This window comes from Lactuca serriola, chromosome 1, assembly GCF_051521515.1.
Source record: "Lactuca serriola cultivar US96UC23 chromosome 1, Lser_US96UC23_V15, whole genome shotgun sequence".
Classification (NCBI taxonomy): Eukaryota; Viridiplantae; Streptophyta; class Magnoliopsida; order Asterales; family Asteraceae; genus Lactuca; species Lactuca serriola.
The window spans coordinates 106,734,867-106,759,854 of NC_136408.1; the positions used below are offsets into that span (position 1 = coordinate 106,734,867).

The 24,988-nt window shown below is 36.2% G+C and overlaps 2 protein-coding genes across 2 annotated transcripts; one reads left to right on the top strand and one right to left on the bottom strand.

Annotated features, from left to right (window-relative positions):
- The first annotated feature begins 959 nt into the window (after positions 1 to 959).
- LOC145059989 (uncharacterized) lies at positions 960 to 2,806 on the top strand. Its single transcript, XM_079007736.1, has 2 exons — positions 960 to 1,428; positions 1,761 to 2,806. Exons 1-2 carry the CDS (start codon positions 960 to 962, stop codon positions 2,804 to 2,806), a joined length of 1,515 nt encoding a protein of 504 aa, XP_078863862.1.
- Positions 2,807 to 7,714: 4,908 nt separating this feature from the next.
- Positions 7,715 to 9,806, bottom strand: ABCG5 (ABC-2 type transporter family protein). Its single transcript, XM_079034521.1, has one exon. The coding sequence runs from the start codon at positions 9,700 to 9,702 to the stop codon at positions 7,774 to 7,776; it is 1,929 nt and encodes a 642-aa protein (XP_078890647.1). The 5' UTR covers positions 9,703 to 9,806; the 3' UTR covers positions 7,715 to 7,773.
- Between the last annotated feature and the right edge of the window lie 15,182 nt (positions 9,807 to 24,988).

Genomic DNA, 24,988 nt, shown 5'->3' on the forward strand with positions numbered 1-24,988 from the left:
GTTATTTTTATAATTTGAAAAAAAAAACACAAAAAAAACTAGAAAATTGTTTAAAAACTTATATACAAAAACTAGAAAGCTTCTAGTTTTTACCCAAGCTAACTCCAAATTAATTAACCAATAAGTTATATAGTTAACTTATAATTAGAAAAAAAACACAAACAAAATTATAAAATTGTTTAAAAACTTATATATATATATATATATATATATATATATATATATATATATATATATATATATTAATCTCGACGGTAAAAAAAACAACACAACAACATAATATGTATGTAAAAGTATGTGGATTTCATGTTCTTATGTATTATGTAAAATTATATGGTTTTCTTATAATTGAAAAAAATAAATAAATAAATTATTGTGATAATTGGAAAGAAAACACAAAAAAAATTATAAAATTGTTTAAAAACTTATATATATTTTAATCTCGACGGTAAAAAAAACAACATAACAACATAATGTCTATTATAAAATTGTTTAAAAAACTTACAAGTAATTTTAATTAAAATTAATTAAAAAATGCATAAATAAAAATTTTTAATTTTTTTTTTCATTTCTTTATTACTTAATTTTTGTATTATTTTAGATGTAAAAAAAAATGTGGATTGGAAAAAAAAAACAATGCTAATTCTGTATACTAAACTCTAAACCCAAAATTATGTTTCAGCAACATCATGTCTATTGATAAAAGTTGGACTACTAATCCATATCGAAACCATCCCGAGTTCCAAGCAGGACTCAAAGCTTTTATTGAGAAGTCCAAGTCGCACCTTGATAATAATGGTAAAATCAGATGTGCGTGTGAAAAATGTGATAACCGTTACTTCAAGTACCCGACTGCAGTTGAACGCCATATATTTATAGATGGTTTCAGTAAGGCGTACAAAATTTGGATCTATCATGGTGAATCTTTTATTCCTCCAGTCGTCTTGCCAAGTAACAAAATGGCCGATTTAATCGACGATGCGATGTGGGAGTCGAGAGAAAATGATACCAAACTCGATGAAGGAACCTCGAATACAAGTGGTAGCGATGTGGATGATGATTTTGCACAATTGTTGGAAGAAATGGAAACTCAATTGTATACTGGTTGCATCTTTTCTTCCCTTGAGTTTCTAGCAAAGTTAATGCATATCAAGGTGAGCAACAAATGGACTGATAGTTCATTTGATCAACTCCTTGAACTCTTGCAATTAGCATTTCCCAAAGGCAACAAGGTTCCCCTTTCACATTATCTAGCCAAAAAGAAACTAAAGTCTATTGGCCTGGGGTATGAGTCGATACATGTGTGCAAAAACGATTGTTGTCTCTTTTGGAAAGAATATGATTCATTGCAAGTTGTCCCATTTGTAAAGAGAGCCGATGGATCGATAAAAACACCAAGGGTAAGAAAGTACCTCATATGGTGTTACGGTACTTTCCTGTGACCCCTAGACTACGACGTTTATATTGTTCGAGGCACACTGCCAAAAATATGATTTGGCATAGTACCAGACGTTCAGAAGATAGTGTGATGATTCATCCTGTTGATGGGGAACATTGGCAAGATTTTTATAAAAAAAAATACCCTGACTTGTCGAGTGAACCCCGTAACGTACGCCTAGGTATTTCAGTTGACGGTTTCAATCCATTTGGAAACATGTGTAATCCACATAGCACATGGCTGGTCATACTCACCACATACAATCTGCCACCCTGGCATTGTATGAAAGAGTCATCATTCATGTTGACTTTGTTGATTCCAGGACCGAAAGCTCCATGTAAGGATATGGATGTTTTCCTTAGACCGTTGGTGGAAGAGCTTAAACATTTGTGGAACTCAGGCGTATGTATTAAAGATGCGGCGACAAACACATTAGTCACAATGAGAGCTATGTTGTTGTGGACAATAAATGATTGGCCAGCTCGTAGTAGTTTATCAGGTTGGAGTGGGCAAGGGTATAGAGCATGTGCTACTTACAATGAAGACACTCCTTCATACCGTGCAACAAACAAAGTCGTATATATCGGTCATCGTCGTTTCGTGGATGCTAATGATCCGTTAAGAAAGAGTTTGGACTTTAACGGGATGGAAGAGACAAGATCCGCTCCGAGACACTTTAGTAATGATGACATACAAGAGCAACTAGGTCGTCTACTAACTCGTAAACCGGGTAAACATCCTGAGCATGGAGGCGGGGAGCCAAAGCGGCAAGATTATGAGTTGAACTGGTGGAAACGAAGCATTTTCTTCGAACTCGAGTATTGGTCTTCTCTACAGTTGAAACCCAACATAGATGTCATGCATGTCCAGAAAAATGTGGACGAGAGTTTGTTAGGTACTCTCCTAATGAACGATAAAAGCAAAGACACATCAAATGCACGAGAGGACATGAGAATTCTAAACATTCGGAGAAATGAATGGTTGAAAAAAAATGGTGACAAGTTTCATAGACCCCAGGCAAGATACTCTTTCACGAAATCTAGTCGACAACTCTTTTGTCAATTTATAAAAGAGGTTAAACTGCTGGATGGGTTTGGTTCTAACATTAGTAAGAAAGTGAACGATACCAATACTAACATTATTGGGTTGAAATCGCATGACCACCACATTCTTATGCAACGTTTGATACCAATTGGAGTAAGAGGGTTGTTAGACAAAGATACTTATACACCTATTGTAGACCTTTGTACGTTTTTCAAGCAACTTTGTTCCAGAACATTGAAGGTGGAGGATATGAGGAAAGCAAAAGTAGACATTATTGCAATCTTGTGCAAGTTAGAATTGATTTATCCTCCGGCGTTTTTTTGACATTATGGTTCATTTACTTTTGCATTTACCTGATGAAGCAATTGCTGGAGGCCGTGTTTGTATGAGATGGATGTTTCCATTCGAGAGATATATGAAAAAACTAAAAAACTATGTCAGAAACAAGGCGAAGCCAGAAGGTTCTATAGTTGAGGGTTATGTTGCTGAAGAAGCTTTATCATTTTGTTCAATGTACCTTCGAGATGTAAAGAATCATCCGGAAAGAAATGTAGATGTTGTCATTGAAAAAACAAAGTTTTGGATGTTTGAGTCTAAATGTCGACCGACCAGCACAACTCAAATCAAAACTCTTAATTTAACAGAAATGCATAACATGGAATGGTTTGTATTGAATAGCTGTGAAGAAGTCAGACAGTATATCAAGTAATTAATCTTATCTCTAACTTTCATTCTTAATTTTTTATTTTATCTTTTTAAATCTATATCTTTTGGTCATCAACATAGGAAATTCAAATCTGAGCATCCCCAAAGTGATGAAAAGAGAGAATTTCGTAATTGGTTTCGTGAAAAGGTAATGTAAATTAATAAACAAATTTGTTTCATTGATCTAATGAATACATAATACATATTAATTTATAATTGTTAGGTTCATCAAATGAAAATAGAAAAATCTCCAGAATTCCACAAAGAGTTGTCGGTTCTTGCAATGGGCCCGCAAATGAATGCCTATTCTTACACCGCATGCATAGTCAATGGTGTTAGGTTTATGGTACTTAGTCGTGACACACAACGTACAACACAAAACTCTGGGGTTTTAGCGGTGGGTGAGAAAGGCGAGAAATATTATGGCCAGTTAGAAGAGATTATAGAGTTGAGGTATACACATGATTATTCAACTGTACTATTTCGTTACAAGTGGTTTGATACTCGAACAGGAGTTATTTCTTGTGATATTTTCACCAGTATCGACACAAGACGTGAAGCATACAAAGATGATCAACTCATATATGCGTCACAAGCCAAACAAGTGTTCTACATCAGAGAGCCAAACAATAACCATCGATGTGTTGTCGAGCATGTTAATCATCGAAGTATTTGGGATCTACCATCGAACGATGACCTTGTTCAAAATGTTGACAATGTCTCACACGAAAATGTAGACGATATCGATGTACTTCAAAATATCTCTTCATCCGATGCTCCACTTTTTATCGATTTCAGCATGTACTTTCAAAACATTCCTAGAGTCATTGTTGATGTAGAAAGTGCATCTGAAGTTCCTCCGCCAACTGGTAGAGTCAATGATGTTTCTGATTGCGAGACTGATTACGATGACACCAATTCTGACTATGATACCGAAGAAGACAATGAAGGATATGAGGAAGATTCTGATTAGAATAGTTCTTATGTAATGTGTATTTGTAATATGTGTTTGTAATATGAACTTTATTTGGATTTCTAGTTTAAATAGAAATGTTTATTCCTATATAAATGTTTATTCCTATCTAAATGTTTATTTCTATGTAATGTGTATCTATAATAAAAATTGTATTTGTATATCTTATAATTTTTCAGGAAATGATGAGAGTGTGGCTGTTGTTTATGTTTACCATGGCTGCTGTCATGGGTCGTGGACATGGGAGAGACGAAGCTGAGGACCCACCTTTCCTAGGTGGTAGAGGTCCTGGCCAGCACGAGCAGGACGGTAAGTCTTATCATGAATTTTTATTTACTATTTTTGTTCAATTATCATAAATTAAATGTCGTTTCTAATAATTTTTAATTACATTTGTAGTTGAGGGACGTGCCCGAAGGAAAGTTCGAGGAAAAGCAAAAAATATAAAGCTTGAAAAAGCAATCTTGCAGAACCAGGGGAAACCAATAGGCATGTAATATGATATGGATATCACATTTAATCCCGTAGGAGAGGCGGGAGACATGTTTTCCCGAGAAGTTGGGAAAACAATGTGGCAGATGGTCCCTTTCGACAAATGGAGTTGGAAAAGAGTTTCCCCTGATATAAAGGACATTGTATTACAACATTTAGCGGTAATTATTTATTTAAATATATTTTATAGGTTTAACTATAATTGTTTTTTACTTGGTTAACTTTTTTTTATTGTAGACAAAGTTTGATCTCAATCAAATGTACCAGGATGCACAAGCTACTCTATTGACAGAGAGTTTTCAAGCAGCCTTGTTAAAAGGTTTTCGAGAGCGTAAAGCCGACACAAAAGAATATTTCAAGATGGTCGGAGGGTATGAAGATATCCCGAGAGCATTGGCAAATCCTCCGGATGGTATGCTTGTTGATAACTAGGAGAAGACAGTTGAGTATTTTCAAACTGACGAACACAAAATTTCTTCAGAATGGAACAAAAAAATCCGTGAAAAGCAAACAACTATGAATCGTGGGGGTTCGAGCTCGAATAGCAGTACTTGCTATAAGAAGGTACCGTACGATACATGTAATTATTTATTTAAAATATAATCTAATTTTTAAACTTAAACAGAACCTTAAGATAGTGGAAACATTTCGCAAAGCTCATACCGATAAGAATGGTGTATTTGTTACTGCTGAATCAAAACAACAATATGTAAGTATTTAATTATAATTTTATCATATATTTAAATGTTTATTTATACTTAATTATTAGTCACTTTTGGGAGTTACAGAATCGGTTAGTTGAAGAGCTGCTAGAACAAACTCAAGGTGAAAGTGAGTTAACGCCAACTCAAGAAAGAGCTACGTTCGAGAAAGTATTAGGAGAGCGACGTGGCCACATTAGAGGCATTGGCCGCAAACCTTCTGGTCTCCCGACGACTCCACAGCCTTCACAACCATCACAACCATCACAGGTAAAATAGCAATCTACTTTAGCATCGTAAAATGCATGTTGATTTGGTAGTTTTGGTTTTATGGTGGTTATTTGCTAAAAAGTTTGGTAATTTGGTTTTTGTCCCAAGTGCAAAATATAGCAATGTATTTTGGTTTTCTATCTTTGTTTAAGAATAGCAATCTACTTTAGCATCGTAAAATGCATGTTGATTTAGTAGTTTTGGTTTTGTGGTGGTTATTTGCTAAAAAGTTTGGTAATTTGGTTTTTGTCCCAAGTGCAAAATATAGCAATGTACTTTGGTTTTCTATCTTTGTTTAAGAATAGCAATCTACTTTAGCATTGTAAAATGCATGTTGATTTGGTAGTTTTGGTTTTGTGGTGGTTATTTGCTAAAAAGTTTGGTAATTTGGTTTTTGTCCCAAGTGCAAGAAATAGCAATGTACTTTGGTTTTCTATCTTACTTTAAAAATAACAATGTATTTTGATAGTTTTTGTTTATGTTTGACGATCTAACTTATAAGTTTATATGTCTTGTTATTAATTATGTAGTTGGAAAATCTTCGTGCAATGCTCGCCGACCCGACATGTAGGGATGAACTTTATTCGTTTTTTCAATCCCAAAATAATCAAGGAAACGATGGGAACGGCGATGAGGGTATGTAAGAATGGGTTTTATTTGCATATGTTGTCTCGTTTTGCTACTTGGTAGATTGTAAAAATTTTGTTGTTTTGCTACACGGATATTATGACTTTTGATATTTAATTGTATTTTGGATGTTTGTTTGTAATTTGCATTGACACTATTATGTTTGATATTTAATATGATGTTTGTTTTGTAATTAGCGTCGACACTATTGGTTTTGATATTTAATCGAATATTGTTATTACCGGCGACACTTTTACCTGCGATATCACCGGCAACGAAAATCATTATTTAAAAAAAATTGAAAAAAAATTACCGGCGACGCTTTTACCGGTGACAGAACTCATTACCGGCGACACTTTTGCCGGCGACTCTTTTACCGGCGACATATGTCATTACCGGCGACCGGCTTATTAGCGGCGACAATAATCATTAGCGGCGACATACCAATAGCGGCGATTATTATCATTAGCGGCGACAAACTGATCAATAGCGACGAGGCAGTAGCGGCGAATCAGTACCAGCGACGCGTCGCCGCTATTAGTATTACCGGCGACTTTTGGGACTTTTACCGGCGACTTTTGTCGCCGGTAATGGTATTTTTCCTTGTAGTGAATACTAAACTTTAAAAACCTTATTTTAATAAAAATTGATTAAAATTCCTCTATCTAAACATATATTACATCAAAAGATACCGTAAGCATTGAGACTGAGAGATGATTAGTGATAAAACTAAGAGATAAACATTTAATAATAAAAGTTTTTAATTAATGGTAAATTTAACATATTGTATAATAAAGTTCATTTTAAAATGGTATCTATAGATTTTAGATATTTTTTTTCCTAACTATGTTAGTCATTATAAATACATAAAGTTCCATTTCATTACAATTTTCAACTTCTTGGTTATGATTAATTGCTAGTCCGATAACTATGTCTTTTATATAGGGGTGACAAATTGGGTCATCATGTTATGTTTTTGTCTGACACGACACGACACAACAAAGTTTTATGTAACACGAACATGATATGACACAACACAATCTCGTGTTTTTTTAACTAACACGAAAACGAACCGATTAAAAAACGACAAACACGACACGACACGACAAAGATACCATGAAATAAAAATTAATGTATTTAATTAATATTTATTCATACATAACACGAAAAACTCGACAAACAAAAAAAACAAGACAAAAAAAATGTTAAATTGTGTCAATTTCGTGTCAAATTTTGAACACGAATACGACACGCCACGACGTCGTGTTTTTTACACCAGAAATGAACACGACACAAAAACGAATTCGAATTTCAATTCCGTCTCAATTTCGTTTCGTTTCGTGTATTTTTGTCGTGTCGCGTTACCAATTACCACCCCTACTTTTATATAATATCAATATTAACTTGCACATTGTTAAATATGTTTTTCAAGTATAAAAAACGTATTATAAAGTACACCACATATTAGCTTAATATTTCATGCACTTTTTTCAATAATTAAGACTACAAATGTCCAAAAAAATTCAAAGAAGGGCACCTTTAAGTCCCCTTTGGGAGCATCTGACCCTAAGAATCACATATGAAATAAACCTATAAACCAAAATAAAACACACCATAATCACAAAATTCTTCCATTTACCATCATCCTCATAACCTCCTTGTTCCCTCAACACATCTTCACCACTCACCAAACACTTTCCAAACAGATACTCCAAACACTTGCCTTCAGCATCACCAGAGAACTCATTCATCAACAATCCTTCAAATGGATACTTGAACAATGAAATATAGTGCATGAATATCCAGTACTTAGGCGTACCTTGTTTCGACACAAAGTAACCCGAAAACAGGAAGAAAGATCCAATCACACCTGATATCACTGAGTTTCCCACGATGAAATTCGGAACCAGTGCGCTAAAACACACCACCACCGAGTTTGCAGTGTAGAGAATCAACCAGATCAAGAGGAGGAACCTCGAGAATGCAAAGAAACTAGGGTTCAACCCGACTAACCAGTATAACGGGGTGGCAAATAAAACCGCAAGAATTAGCAAAAATGGCAAGTATACAAGTCCGTTTGCTATTGCGTATGAAGAAACTCGATAACTTCCGCATGAAGTTTCCTTCATTAATATTTCCCTTTCTTGCAAGAAAACTGGTAGAGCTTCTACTGTCGTTGATAGCAAAAATGTTAAAATGAACGCAAATAAACCTACCCTTTCTTGAGCCCCGATCAAGTCCATGTCTAGGTTGTAAAAGATCGAGCCTAGGATCAAACCTGATACGAGCATTTGGAGAGTTCGATATGCAAAAAGCTCTTTTGTTCGAGAAATATTCTTCCAGAATCGATGAGTCAAGATTACTGCTTCGAAGAATCTTGAATTTGCGAAGCCATCTGTAATCATTTGATCTTGTTCTTGTTCTTGATCTTTGTTGTCTTCATGATCGTGGTCTAGGTCGATTACTTTTGATTGTTGAAAGAGTTGTTGTAAAGTGAACTTACCTTGTGTGATTCTGTTTGTTGAAGCAGTAATTATATCTTGTTCAAGATTTGATAACTTTTGGTTCTTTTGTTGTTGTATCGAATCAATTGAATCTATTGCAAACTCCACGATGTTAACATGAAGAGGTGGCTCAAGCCCAATGAGCCGTAGAGAGAGGTTGAGTTCATCAACTGTTCCTTGGTGCAAAACGGTGCCGTTTGCCAAGAGTAATATTGAATTGAAAAGCTTGATGATTCTGAAACCCGGCTGATGGATGCTAAGGATCACAGTCTTGCCTCTGGTCTCAGCCATGGTTTTGACCATGTCTATGATCTGAAAGGCGCAGTTACTATCCAACCCCGAAGTGGGTTCATCGAGAATCACCACTTCCGGGTCATGAACCACCGCAACTCCTATAGAAACCCGCCGTCGCTCTCCGCCTGAAATCCCACGAACCCGATCATCGCCAACACGTGCATTTGCCACATGGGTCAACCCAAGTTCTTGGATCAACGACTTGACCCGTGATCTCAGCTCGAGATTAGGAAGGTTCAGTCGGAGCTTAGCTGTAAAAACTAGTGTCTCTTCCACTGTGAGTAGAGGGAACAGCGTATCCTTTTGCGTAACATACCCTGAAGTCTTCTTGAATCTTGACTTGTCCACCGGTTTTTGGTTGACATAGATGGTTGCCGTTTGTGGAGTGAGTTTTCCGGCAAGGATCTCAAGCAGAGATGATTTTCCGGCGCCACTAGGGCCCACAATGGCAAGGACCTCCCATGGTTTCGCATGGCAACTTACTTCGCGAAGAACCCGACGAGCTCTGGGGTTGGTGTCAGGATCGGGAAAGGGTTGTTGATGTTGTGTAACTTGTTGATCTTTGTTAAAGATCTTGAAAGGGGGTTGTGGTTTTTGAGTGTAGATTGTGTAGTTGATGCCTGTTGCTTCAATGTCACAACCCTTTCTATTCATCTGGAGTGAAATGTCTTTGTGGTGTGTTTTTCGAGTGATATTAACTTGTGGCTCTATGCGTACTTGTAAGGTCTCTTTGGAGCTTTTCACACAAGGACTACTTTGTCCGTACTCTTGTTTGCATATATGTGCATAATATATACACGATTAGTTTATCAACCCTCATTAAATTCTATGTTGAGACAAAAAACCATTTATATATGATTAAATAATGGATGATATCGAAAAAATCACCGTCTTTCTAAAAAGTTTTACATATATTTGTAAAATTATATGTGAAAAAGAGATCCTACTAAAATTTGGAAAGCAGAGGGTGGCAATATTGCTTTTTTTTTTTTTGGCAGATGAGGGGATAGAAATCAATTTTGTATTTAATTAAGTCAAGTGGAAATGTCAACTAAAGTCTCGGAGGTTAATTGCATGGTTCACATGCAGCTTCTTTTTTCGAGACCACAGTGTATTTCAGGTCCAGCCATGCAAAAACAAAAACATTCACATGAATTACTCCCTTGGTGTTTTTGTTTGCAACCTTCTCTGCACATTGTTCTATGGCAAACATCTCTCTTTTTCTTTTTCTTTTCTTTTTCTTTTTTTTAAATTTCATCAAATAGTAAACTATTATCAATACGTATGATACAAGTCATTGTTGCATAAAATGCCAAGAAAGCTTGATCGAAGTTGAAAAACCAAAGCTGTTGAATATACATTAAAACATATTATAAAGTTTGTTTCCAAGTCCATACATAATTGTAGAATTATAATTCATCGCATATATATTGATCTTTATAGATTTGCATTGATATGTGTGGCCATATAGTTGTTTATTTCAATTTGCCCGCAAACTAACAAAAGGTATTTAATGATTGGATAAATTTGGATTAAACGTCCTTTTGAAACTATTGTCTATTACAACTCAGAAAAAGATTATAGCAACACATTATTTACACATAATAGAAACAATTTCAGAACCAGAATTGATTAATCATCTATTCAATTCTATATGTCTGAAATCTGAATTATGAAACTCGTCCTTTACGGATGATACGAATAAATTAATGAATACAGTCTGTGGAAATATTACTTAATAGGGTATTAAGAAGATTCAAATTATTAGAAAACTGGATTATATGAAATAAATAATAAAAAATATGAATAAACAATAAAGAACGTTTGTCTCCATTATGGAAAGAGTTTCGAAGGCATATATGACTGAGAGAACCCGTGAGTTAGGGTCACATGTTTTTTAAGTATGTGGTTGTAAATTATTCAAACACTATTTGTTTTCTTGTAAATTATATATTATCACTCTTTAGTTTTGGTTTAATATATACAATTTCTGGATCATTCTTTAGTTTTTTAGTTAATATTAATTAGAAAGATATCTATGCTTCTCGGTGGTCCGATCTTTTTTCATATTTATATATTTTGGTGTTTTTTTGGTTCTTTTTTCATTTGTTGTTTCTATTTTGTGTATATAATATTTTAGCGAGTAGGGTCGTATAGTAGAATATCGAAGGTGGGGGACCAAAAACCAACTCCATTAACTAAGCGGCAAAAACTTGAGATGTTACATTTGGTAAACATCAAAGACCAAAAGTGACAAACTTTTGAAACATTTGTGTTTAGCAGTAGAGACTATCAAAGCTGGGGGACCAAACTTTTAACGAAATATCCCCACTAGAAAAACAATATTTTTGTTAATAACATGTGTTGGGTAATTTTTTGAGAAAATCTCCTATAAACTCCGTACATTTTGTTTAACACTTGAATCTTGGTATATTTCTTTATTGCTCATTTGTTATTTAAAGGTTTCACTTTTGGTCCTTGGGTAGTACACGGGATGTACCACAACGTACGCGTAACATACTAGATGAGAAGTCAGTACGTGGGGCGTACTGATGCGAGGCATGATCGGGACTTCGGACACGTACGCGGGGCATACACTTATGTACCCGGGGTGTACACGAGAATTAATGAAACCCTAATTTAGGGTGATGCACCCTATATAAGCACCTTAAGTCTTTAGGGCTGGCATCTTTACCATTCTATAAGCTTCCAAAACCCAATAAATCGTCCCTTAGCCTCCATTCTTGTGCTTTTGAGTCCCTAAGAAGTATTTGGTGGTGGTTTTGCTCTTTGTGAAGGAAGTATAGAAGATAAAAAGATACATCTAGGGTCTAACTGCCCCGATCCAAGGAGATGTGCTGTCTTCTAACACAATCACATTCGATAGTGCCAAATCTATGGCTTAACGGCTCATCGACCATGAAGTCCGCCATGGTGTAGAAATCCCTGTTCCCGAGCCATCAAAGGGAGAGGACAATAAACGGAAGTTGGGGAACAAGAGGATGAAGAAGCGAACAACACAGGAACCCTGCAAGAGCAACAAACAAGTACTATGTACGCCGCAACAACACCTGCTGCTTCAGCATCTGCCAGTTGATATGTTGAAACCCTTCCGAAGTGTGGAAAGTGAAACTATCACCACATCAGAGTATGCCGGGAAATACAGTGTCTGAACAGCCACAGAAAGGGACACACAGTCTGTTTTTGCAAGGCACCGGCTCAACCAATCTCCCAAGTCCCCGGAGTTGAAGAAAACCAAGCCTGCTATGTTTGTGGTGAGACTGGACACTACCAGAGGAACTGCCTGATAACAAAGAACGCAGGAGCGAATGGACGAATTCTGATGATCACCGCAGGAGAATCAACCCCGGAGTCTCCAGCGAGCAGCGGTACGCTTTCGAAATAGTAATTACTTTAAAAATTAATTTATATTTATATAAGATTAAAACTTGGGGAAACCACCAGGTCACGGTATCTAAGAGAACTAAAAGATCCGTTCAGAGAAGCTATGATGACTTAGTATGTACATCAGGGTTGTGCATAGCTAAGATTTTGCAGACTTAGAGTGAGTGATTCTGCCTTAATTCATGTTCCTTGTTTGGTTGTGGATTTGAGGCACAGTTACTCATTCGACTGTCTTATTCATCTTAATTATTCATAACTTGTATATGACAGACGATCATAGTGGTACCAAAGAGGATCGTAGTACAGAGTATCGATGCTAGTTATCAAAATGCTTTCATTGTATGTACTCGCTCATCGCGGTACAATACGTAGAAGTGTTAACATCAAGGGGAAAACAGAAAGCACTAGAATGTTTACAAAGAATACATTGTCGAACACACTCGAGATACATCATCAGATAACAAGCGTTTCTTTCAAATCGGCCAAAATTTTGTTCAGTAAAGAGTCTGTTTCTATCATTCGTCATTAGTTGGTATGGTCCTTACCATACTAAGTTCATATGTTTCTGACCCCTCGACGGTCAAATTCACGAAACCCTCGTCATTGGTAACGTCAGCCCGACCCAGACCTCCGAATCGTCTTCCTCGTATTGTAAACCCTATAGTACTCATGTGAAGAGTACACCTCCTCCAAAATCTTATCGCATTATACTCCACAGACCTTCCCGAACCACTCGTCCAGCAGATCAAGTTCAAGCACATAGGCTAAGCATAAATAATTGTTAGATTCAATGTACAACATTCAAGCCCTAAACTCCATCATGTGGAGTTTACGTCCGTAAACATCGAGTTTTTGGCCGTAAAATCAACTAGGGCTAAAAACTCTCACCTATATATATAAGGGCACTTCATTTTCCTCATTCTTTCCTTCCTTGGCCGAAATCTCTTCAAACTCTCTCAAGAATCATCAAGTTCTTCATCCAAATCCTCCGAAAACATAAGTGTTCTTCACTATAGTTGTTGTTATCCTTCTTAATCATGCATCATCCTCATGATTTATCTATGAAAACATCCATTTCTTCTAGATCTTCATTATCTTCAACTTTCACCAAGAACACACAAGTGTTTTTGGACCGAAATCAACCCTTTCAAACTTCAATATCGTGAGTACTCTTTCCTTAACTTGTTGTATTCTAGAAACCCTTGATTTACACTTTGAAATCATCCATTCCTTAAGAACAATAGGAGTTTACGGCCAAGAGCATCTCCCTTGGCCGTAAACCCTTATAAAGGTGCCATTTTGGCCATAAACTCTCCTAAAAGCTAAGCTTGTGACCTAGAACAGTTCCTTGATGCAAATAGGACCATATAACACACTTGGGTACAAGATACCTTGAGTTTACGACCGTAAACTCATAGGTACGTAAACCCTATGGCCGTAAACTCCATGAGACATACCATTTGGGCCGTAAACTCCTCTTTGTGGCCGTATACTCCCCTTGTATCAATCACATGTGATTCAACACTTCGTTCCAAGTGTTTCCTAGTCCCTAAAGGTGTTTCATTGCATGTGGTTGCTTCTAAACACTATATTCATGCAAATATATGCCATTATATGTCATTTAGGACTCGTTTGTGTCTCAAGACTTCATTCGTGGAACTTCTCATCCTTACACGCATATTCGTTTGAATCAACCACATAAGGTGAGTTCATACACCTATAATGAATCTTGTAAACTGTTTTAAATGATTTTAAGGGGGGGGGGGGGGGGAATACAAGTTGAACACAATGATAATTGTGTAAATGTTTGTTAAACATCTTTCAAAGGATTGCTTATGTTTTTATAAGTGATCAAAACATTTCAAAAACCCTTCTTAAGTTATGTTACTTTATAGTTTATAAAACTCTATTTCTAAAGTACAATCATAACTTAGTTGATAAATGAGTCTTTTCAATAATAGTTCAAGTAAACATACTAGTAAACTATAATAGGTATAGTTTAGTGGTTCAGTTCATACTAGATACTAGAACATACTATAAAGAGAAACAGGGAGGTAGATACAATACACGATAATAGAAGGAACATACTAAGATACTATAACGGAAAGAACATACTAAATGCTATAACATATAACAACACATGATCTACATGTACCAATAATCACTAACGCATTGTTCTAAACAAAAGGTGATAACATATTGGGTATACATGATTATATAACTATAATGTGCAATCAACACGACATAGCAATTTGTTTGCTAAAGTCCTGTTTGGTAACCAGAATCTCTTACACGGAGAGTGTATAGTATGGGTACTACACATCACATTATGATAGTAATAAACCGAACTATTTTGAAGGTATTCAACACCTTAGTTGGTCAATTCAAAAGACAACTGCAAACTCACATTCATTCAAGCGACAAACAGAACAGTCGAGTCATAGTACATTCAATAGAAAGGGGATTATATGCTAACTTTATGATTCCTTAGTTTATACATCAGGATATATATGAATCGGGCCCAGCAGATAGTAAGATGTGTGCTTTCCGCTTCATTTCCTGTTCCTTGTTTTGATGTAGGCTTAGAGCAGATGCACCAAGTCTAATATCTATCAAACCTTGTTATATATATAGCCCGTATACTCTAAGTAATCATAAGGAGTACTAGGTATGGGTCAGGTCATAGTATACAAATTCAATACAACGTTTTCTAGTACAAAAACATACTTTTCAATTTGAACATTTGGTAGAAAAAACTAGAAACATACCAGTAAAGGGTTTAATCCATTTTATTAAACCAGTATAAACTTAAAGGACCTTAGGTGGTTAACTCTATAATACCTTAGTTTATACATCAGGGTTATGTATAATTAATACCCGATAGGTAGTTGGATGTATGCCTTCCACCTCATTCTGTGTTTCGTGTTTGGTTGTGGGATTAGGGCAGATTCACACAATTAATTAGCTATTCGATATTAGATTATATATAGCTAGTATAAACTAAGTGATTATAGAAGGAATCACTGTGGTTACCATTTTTACTATAAGAAACAAGGGTTTTCTTAACGAATATTTTCATCAAATATAATGGAACTACTATTGTTAACTCCGTGAGTACCGAGGGAATACGTCAGGGTTATATACAACGATGATCTAACAAACAATGGGAGGTGTGCCTTCCGCCTCATTCTCTATTCCTTGTTTGGTTGTGGGCTTAGGGCAGATACACACCATCGATTGTTTGTTTACTCTGGGTTTTATATAACTTGTATCCATTTAGTACTCATAGAAAGGATTGTAGAGTCATTTTTACTTATCTTTCATCAAAGAAGGAAATATAGGATTTTCTGGAGGAACATGCAAACTTTTCTAATCTTGTTTTGTATCCTCAGGAAACTAGTAAACAGGTATGCGTACTGGGATTCAGAAGATGGAGCAGTATAATTTCAAGTCTTGTTTTGTTATTTACTTAAGTAGTCTATGTTTTATAAACACATACTTTGTAAACATTTTCTTTCTAATGAAATGGTTGTTTATTACTTTGATTACTATGATGCATGCCTTGTGATACTAAACATGACGTCCTCTGCCCCCGAACGTTTCCGTCGTTCCAGTTTGGAGGTGTGACAGATTGGTATCAAAGCATTGTTTATAGTGAACTAAGTATATCAACTGATAAAAGATATACAACTATAAATACAATGGGGATTAAGTGTTCTGAATAATAATATATTTTAAAGATATGACAATACCTTATAAAAGTATACCCACTTGCTTATACATATATACATACTAGAACAAGTATCACAAGAAGAACATAACAGAAGTATTTAAAGGTTGAACACTATGGTCAAACCTAGACTATTATGTAATCATATCTGGGATCAATATAGCCTGATCAACTATATTCATTCGAGATGTGACCGACATGTGTTTGGGAGTGACGTGGTGTTCTAACAGTCTTAAAACTTACCGAACACTATTCAAGGGATTTCTAGATCAGAACATGAATGTCAGAGTACTATGGGAGTATTCTATGATACTACAAGAATACAAGAAGTTTAAGACATACCAGGTTCATTACATTAAAATACTACAGGAGTATTTTACGCACTATAAATACCTTATGTGATAAGTTAAAAGACCCTTACAGATAGATCTATAATTGTTGAGTGTAGGGTTTTATATAATTGAGATTTTATAGACTTAGAATTTGTGATGTATGCTTTACTACCTGTTCCTTATTTGGTTGTGGTTCTGGAGTAGGATCACTTACTCTAAGGTCTATTTAATCTTAAATTATATGCAACTAGTATACATTGTGCAGCCATATGAGGACTCTGTAAGAATCACCCCATAAAAGTTACCTTTTATCATAGATTCTTTAGACACGTCCATTCTCGTATGACAAACCCTGGTAGATGTAACCACTCCATCATTGAAGACAACAGAGGAGTCAAGAAGAAACAAAGAGAGTTTTCCAAGAAGTGTTCAGCCAGAGGAACTAAAACCTCTTAATACGTCACACTAATAAATAATTACCCTACTTGAATTAGTGAGTTAGTGGCAACACTGCTCACCCTATGTGTTAGGATTATTTTCTTTACATGCAACTAGTAACAGTTATTCAGGTCACAGATACTCATTCGAGGATATCCATTTCTAATTCATAAAGTTTATTTGCTATAGACACTTTTATGAATTGTTTTGACAACCCTGTAGAAGTCAGGATCAAATACACTCAAAACTAGGATAACCTTGTCTTTCAGCTTTTAGCTTATATCCACTGCTATAGACTTATTTCCCTCTCATCTTGTATTCTTTTTAGCAAGATGCCTCCACATCGATCAGCGAGACGCACTACCCCGATAACTCCAACTCATACTCTACTACCTCCGTCACAATTCGATCATGTTGCTCTCCAAGCAGCGATATCCTCCGCAGTAGCGACTGCTCTAGCTCACTTCGGCGAAAGTGGTACCTTCGGATCTTGTAGTGCTACCCACTTAATCAACTCCGGAGTTACTCACGAACACCCAAGGGAGTGTTCGTACAAGGACATCATGAACTGAAAACCTAAATCCTTTGCTCTGATCTGATGGTTCGAGAAAACAGATTCGGTGTTTGAAATTTGTTCGTGCCTACAAGGGAGCAAAGTGAAGTTTGATGTCTACCTTCTCCGACAGAGCCCTGACATGGTGGAAGAGCCATGTTAAGTCACTGACCCTCTCAGTGGCTAACTCGATAGGTTGGGAGAACCTAAAAGAGATGATGCTAGAATAATACTGCCCAAGGGGCGAAGTTCAAAAGCTAGAACAAGAACTATGAGAGATCACAATGGTCGGCTCAGACATAGTGGCCTACACTGACAGGTTTAGCGACCTAGCAGAACTATGCCCCGGGATGGTTATCCCGGAGAGCAAGAAGATAGAAAGGTACATCTGGGGTCTAACTGCCCCGATCCAAGGAGATGTGTTGTCTTCTAATCCAGCCACATTCGATAGTGCCAAACGCCTGGCTCAACGGCTTATCGACCATGGAGTCCACCGTGGTGTAGAAGTCCCCGTTCCCGAGCCATCAAAGGGAGAGGACTATAATTTGACGTCGGGGAACAAGAGGATGAAGAAGAGAACAACACAGGAGCCCCTGCAAGAGCAGCAAACAAGTACTATGTACGTCGCGTCAACACCTGCCAGTCGATATACTGGAACCCTTCCGAAGTGTGAAAAGTGCAACTATCACCACACCAGAGTATGCTGGGAAATGCAGTGTCTGAACTACCACAGAAAGGGACACACAGTCCTTTTCTACAGGGCACCAGCTCAACCAATCTCCCAAGTCCCCAGAGTTGAACAAAACCAAGCCTGCTATGGCTGTGGTGAGACTGTACACTACCAGAGGAACTACCCGATAATAAAAAACTTAGAAGTGAATGGACGAATTCTATTGATCACCACAGGAGAATCAACCCTGGAGTCGCCAGTGATCAGTCGTACGCTTTCGAAATAGTAATTACTTTAAAAATTAATTTATATTTATATAAGATTAAAAGTTGGGGAAAACACTTAAAATTTATTATAATAACTCATGTATTGAAACAAGTCATGGTATCTAAGAGAACTAAAAGATCCGTTCAAAGAAGCTATGATGCCTTAGTATGTACATCAGGGTTGTGCATAGCTATGATTTTGCAGACTTAGAGTGAGTGATTCCGCCTTAATTCTTGTTCCTTGTTTGGTTGTGGATTTGAGGCAGAGTTACTCAGTCGAATGTCTTATTCATCTTAATTATTCATAACTTGTATATGACAGGCGATCATAGTGGTACGAAAGAGGATCGTAGTACATAGTATCGACGCTAGTTATCAAAATGCTTTCATTGTGTGTACTCGGTCATCGCGGTACAATACATAGAAGTGTTAACATCAAGGGGAAAACAGAAAGCACTAGAATGTTTATAAAGAATACATTGTCGAACACACTCGAGATACATCATCACATCACAAGCGTTTCTTTCAAATCGGCCAAAATTTTGTTCAGTAAAGAGTCTGTTTCTATTATTCGTCATGAGTTGGTGTGGTCCTTACCATACTAAGATCATATGTTTCTGACGCATCGACCGTCAAATTCGCAAAACCCTCGTCATTGGTAATGTCAACCCGAACCAGACCTCCGAATCGTCTTCCTCGTATTGTAAACTCTGTAGTACTCGTGTGAAGAGTACACCTCCTCCAAAACCTTATCGCATTATACTCCACAGACCTTCCCGAACTACCACTCGTCCAACAAATCAAGTTCAAGCACAGAGGCTAAGGATGAATACAAGCCACTTATCACTATTGAGTGTATACGTGAGGGTAGTATATAATTATGATTACTCAGGTTTAGTATGTGTTTCAGCCCTATCTCATATTCCTTGTTTGGTTGTGGACCTGGGGCAGAGTCGCACATCCAAATGTCTTACTAATCCTAATTATATACAACTTGTATACACGAGATAATCATAGATGGACTAAGTATGATCCCCATCATGAGCATTAGGGCAAGGTTGCCCAGATTTACGAGTGAGTATTCTGCCAATCAGAGGAGTACAACCCCAGTTGTACTGCTAAGAGAACTAATTTCGGGACGAACTTCCATATAACTGGGGGATGATGTGACAAGCTAATCAACCAAAAGTCAGACTCGCTCCTGCTATCATTTAGCATTGTTGATAGTCTTTTTGAGTGTTTTAAGCCTAGTACATTTAAGGACTGAGTGTTAGGAAGTACCTGTTAGATTCACTGTACAACATTCAAGCCCTAAACTCCATCATGTGGAGTTTACAACCGTAAACATGGAGTTTACAGCGTAAACTCAACTAGGGCCAAAAATTCTCACCTATATATAAGGGCACTTCATATTCCTCATTGTTTCCTTCCTTGGCCGAAATCTCTTCAAACTCTCTTAAGTATCATCAAGTTCTTCATCCAAATCCTCCAAAAACGTAATTGTTCTTCACTCTAGTTGTTGTTATCCTTCTTAATCATGCATCATCCTCATGATTCATCCATGAAAACATCCTTTTCTTCTAGATCTTCATAATCTTCAACTTTCACCAAGAACACCAAGAACACACTAGTGTTTTTGGATCGAAATCAACCTTTTCAAGCTTCAATATCGTAAGTACTCTTTCCTTAACTTGTTCTATTATAGAAACCCTTGATTTAGACTTTGAAATAATCCATTCCTCAAGAACAATAGGAGTTTATGGCCAAGAGCGTCTCTCTTGGCCGTAAACCCTTATAAAGGAGCCATTTTGGCCATAAACTCTCCTAGAAGCTAAGCTTGTGACCTAGAACACTTCCTTGATGCAAATAGGACCTCATAACACACCTGGGTATAAGATACCTTGAGTTTACGGTCGTAAACTCATAGGGCTATAAACCCTATGGCCGTAAACTCCATGAGACATACCACTTGGGTCGTAAACTCCTCTTTGTGGCTGCACACTCCCCTTTGATCAATCACATGTGATTAAACACTTCATTCCAAGTGTTTCCTAGTCCCTAAAGGTGCTTCCTTGCATGTGGTTGCTTCTAAACACTATATTCATACCAATATATGCCGTTATATGTCATTTAGGACTCATTTGTGTCTCGGGACTTCATTCGTGGAACTTCTCATCCTTACGCACATATTCATATGAATCACCTACATAAGGTGAGTTCATACCCCTATAATGAATCTTTTAAACTATTTTAAATGATTTTAAGGGGGGGGGGGGATACAAGTTGAACACAATGATAACTGTGTAAATGTTTGTTAAACATCTTTCAAAGGATTGCTTATGTTTTTAGAAGTGATCAAAACATTTCAAAAACTCTTTCTAAGTTATGTTACTTTATAGTTTATAAAACTCCGTTTCTAAAGTACAATCACAACTTAGTTGATAATTGAGTGTTTTCAATAACCGTTCAAGTAAACATAATAGTAAACTATAATAGGTATAGGTTAGAGGTTCAGTTCATACTAGATACTAGAACATACTATAAAGAGAAACAGGAAGGTAGATACAATACACCATAACTGTTGGGTTTTGAGCATTCTAACACTCCTAAGTGTACATGCAACCCTAAATACCTTGGATCTATGTTTTCTCTATTATACATGCAAATAAGAACATCCAAGGTATTATCCAAATCTAGCATATAAAAATAATGAATATAACAAGATAGAATACATACCTCTTTCATGTAGAAAGTCTTCATGAAGCTTGAGTGCCAAGTGCCCCAAGTGTGACACCTCAAATGGTTCACACAACACCAAATACACTTGGAATAACTTGAGAGAATTTTACACTTCATGAAATCGGCTAGCCCTTTCTTACTCTCTCTAGTGGCCGATTTTGTCAAGAATAAGATCTTTATATAGTGTTACAATTAGGGTAAACCCTAATTGTCATGACTTTCCATTTCCTTGGATCCATGGGTTCAAATACACCATGGGGCATCCATGGACCATCCTATGGGTTTTAGCCTAACTTGATTATCCATGGAGCATTAGCCCACTATACAAGTATGGATGATTTACACAATCAACCCATACCTTTAATTAGTCTTCTTTTGATCACTTAATTAATCCTAGATTAATTCTTGATGAATACTAATTAAATAATCTTATTATTCTTATTATTAATATAATAGAACATATAATATATTAATAACCATAAGTGTCTTATTTCTCTCATTATAGTCTATCCAAGTGCATGATGCCATGCAACCCAAATGGACCATGCCGGGTCGGGTCAAGTCTTACCAATTATAGTTATGGACTTAGACATTAATCCAACAGTATCCCACTTGGATAAGTCTAAAACCATTATTGCGTATGACTTCAGGAACCAACTGGCAATCGTAGCTCTCAAAAGCTTCTGTCGAAATCTGACCTTTTCGATGAACTCTGACCTTTGTCAATGACTTGTCCATTAGATAAGGGATCATATATTCCTCCATTCTAGATATCATATGAATTGAGACATGAATTATAATCATTCTCTCTGTCCATTTGTTGTTTCCCGATTTCCGATTTATGACGACTGACTAATTGAACAAATCAAATCAGTCCTGGCCTGGCCGAGCACTTCCATTTGTCATCATCAAATCATCCAGGGCCCCTCAGATATCGCTTTTATCCTGAAGGTAAAAGGAATGGATAAACTTCGACTCATATGGCTTGTTCTACTACTTGTTGAATCATACACAAAGGCACGTTTTATAGCACCGAGTTACCAAATGCGTTCTCGTGCAATCAATGTACAACCAACTCATAGTAACAACTCATATATCTAGGTTTGAAGAATATAAGATATTATCATCTCATGATCACTCGTGATAAAATCCATGAAGTGATTCCAATGAGCGCGGGTTGAATCCAATACTCAGAACTTATGAGCACTCATGAGTGTTGTAGCCCTTTGTCCAACACCTTAGACCTCTACAAGCCAACCCATGACAGTCTTAATTCATATCTACTTCCAACATATGACCGACTGTGGATGGTTTGAATAACTTAGTCATTCTCGAAGAATAACCTAGTTTATTCGGGAAGTCACAACATGCAAAGTGAAACACAATAATAATATAATCCAATATGGTATCAAAACCTATGAGCATAAATAAAACGCCTTTTATTTATCACCATATGATTACATATTATTCATTGTATACTGTTTCAGCTATCAACTTTATTCTTGAATTTAAAACAATAGTTGTCCCATGCTCCAAGTATGTACACTATGTTTTTCTAAACACTAGTCATGCCACACACCAACTATGCATACTATGTTTTTCTATGATCTTTACTTTGTGAAATAGATCAATTGAACATAACTTCAATGATTCTCTTTTCACACTCCCAAATCCTTACTGCAAATGCAAGAATTCCAAATTCATGTCATTTACTGAAATCTGTTAGATTCTAAACTTATATGCATTGATCCTCTTGTAATAATTATGCACAAAATCAGAAAGACTTGACAACAATCATTACAGAGTATTCCAAAGGAGATCAGCTCCTTGGAAACACCCTTCTTGCATTAAGTTTCCTAATCTTAAATAGATTGAAAATTCTAACTTTGAAACATTTCCAGATTCCATTTTGACTATCACTTCTGAACAAGAGTTGCCTCCTTACAGATTATGTCAATATGGTCCTTCCAAAATTATCACTATACTTCCAACTGTCCTTGAGCACCCAATCTTTGGTAAACCTTAGATTGTCCTCGACAATTGTTTAATCCTTTTAGTCATATCCAGCTCTAAACCTTTTCCCTTCTTAATGCCCCAGACATTTGGCAAATTTTAGAAAGGATGAATATAGCACATGTAATCGATCCTATATCCGAAGCATATGGGAATCGATTCATGATGTCTCACATAAAGACTAAACCAGTCTTTTGCTATAACATTTCCATTTCAATTTGCCAAGTTCTCATAATTCAGATTATGAAAAGGGATGTCGTAATCATAATCGAATTTTAGAAAGCAAATAATGGACTCATATACAAAATTTCCTTATGTTGAGCCATTCCAACATGAAATTCATATATATCCTTGACTAAATTATTAAAACCTCACGATCTAAGCTTATAGATTTGAGATGAAGTATAATTTCCTCTCCCTTAATTATAGCAAAACAACTCTTTCCCAATTGAAACTTTTGTTTTCTATATTTAACATTGCTAACTTGCAATACTTATCATAATTATCATGCTCCCACTAACATGATGATTATTAGCATAACACTTATGCTCCCACTAGCTTTCACATGTACTTAGAAATCAGCTGACTTTCTTACCAAAGTTCATATTTCTGATACTAGATTGTTTTGATAAGACTTTATCAAAATCATACACCTTCCCTTATATAGTACACTTGTGTGTCTAAACAATTATGAAGAGGGATGCCGTAATCAAAATGGTTAGACCTTTTTGCCACTTCTCACAAGTCTAGGTTAGTGTGCCGGTAAACCACACACGCTCCACTAACGACTTTGAGAATGCAAATATCACAATTGCTATCTAGCTAAAATCTACTTAGTGAAAGTGTTTCCTCACCATCATTTTCATGAATCGGAGAGAAACCTTATGACACTTAGATTTAATGGTGTATGTGTTCTTATCCATGTGAATTGTCAAAACCATAGACACAAGACAAGGATAATGTCAAATCCACACTCATATGGATTGAACTCAATCTTAATTTCTTGCCACCTGGCAGCTCAAGGGGCTGCCATTGCTTCCAAGTTGTTGTGCAACTAATTGAGAACTCTAAGAACTCATATGCAAAGCCAACTTTAACTGGAATGGGCACAGAATATGTCAACACGGTAGGTTATAAACCTCAAGTCGTGTGCTAGTGAAAAACTTCAAGTTTTATTCTTGATTAGTTCTTGAGACTTTCAAGACCTTTAAGACTCCCACTGTCCTCTTGACATATAAGACTTTCTTGTCAGTTAATCAAGAGATAGTGTGGGTTCTAATCAAGACAAACACTTCACAAAATTGGCCTACGTTGGTCTTTGTTTTATCCAAAACATCACAACTTACCAATTTCAAATGTACAAGAGTAGAAAACTTTTACTCTTACATTTGACAAGTGTTTTAAACATTCTTTAAGACATGTCACTCAAGTTACAATCTTGGAGTATGACTCTAAGACTTGTATTGGAACGAAGTATGACTCATCTTCTTGATTTAACCATTTCAACAATTCAAGATTCCTTGTCTTAGTCATAAGAATGCACTAAGATTTCCTTAGAGAACTAATTGTGCTATGGTTTCTTAATCATTAAGATAATCACAAAACTGATACTAAAGTACTCTCCCATCTTTTCAGATTTGAGAAACTTTTATACTTCTACCTAATTTGATTCTTCTTATTCGCTCTGTCATACATTGGAACCTTTTCCAATGTCTCAGAATTACACTTAAGCCTGTAAGTATAACCATATTTACTAAGCTTTAGTAAATTATGACGAATAATCTTATCGATCTT

Coding starts and splice junctions, on each gene's coding strand:
- LOC145059989 (XM_079007736.1), top strand. CDS start 960: ATGGCCGATTTAATCGACGATGCGATGTGGGAGTCGAGAGAAAATGAT. Junction 1,429..1,760: donor GTACCTCATATGGTGTTACG/GTACTTTCCTGT, acceptor TGTTGATTCCAG/GACCGAAAGCTCCATGTAAG.
- ABCG5 (XM_079034521.1), bottom strand. CDS start 9,702: ATGAATAGAAAGGGTTGTGACATTGAAGCAACAGGCATCAACTACACA.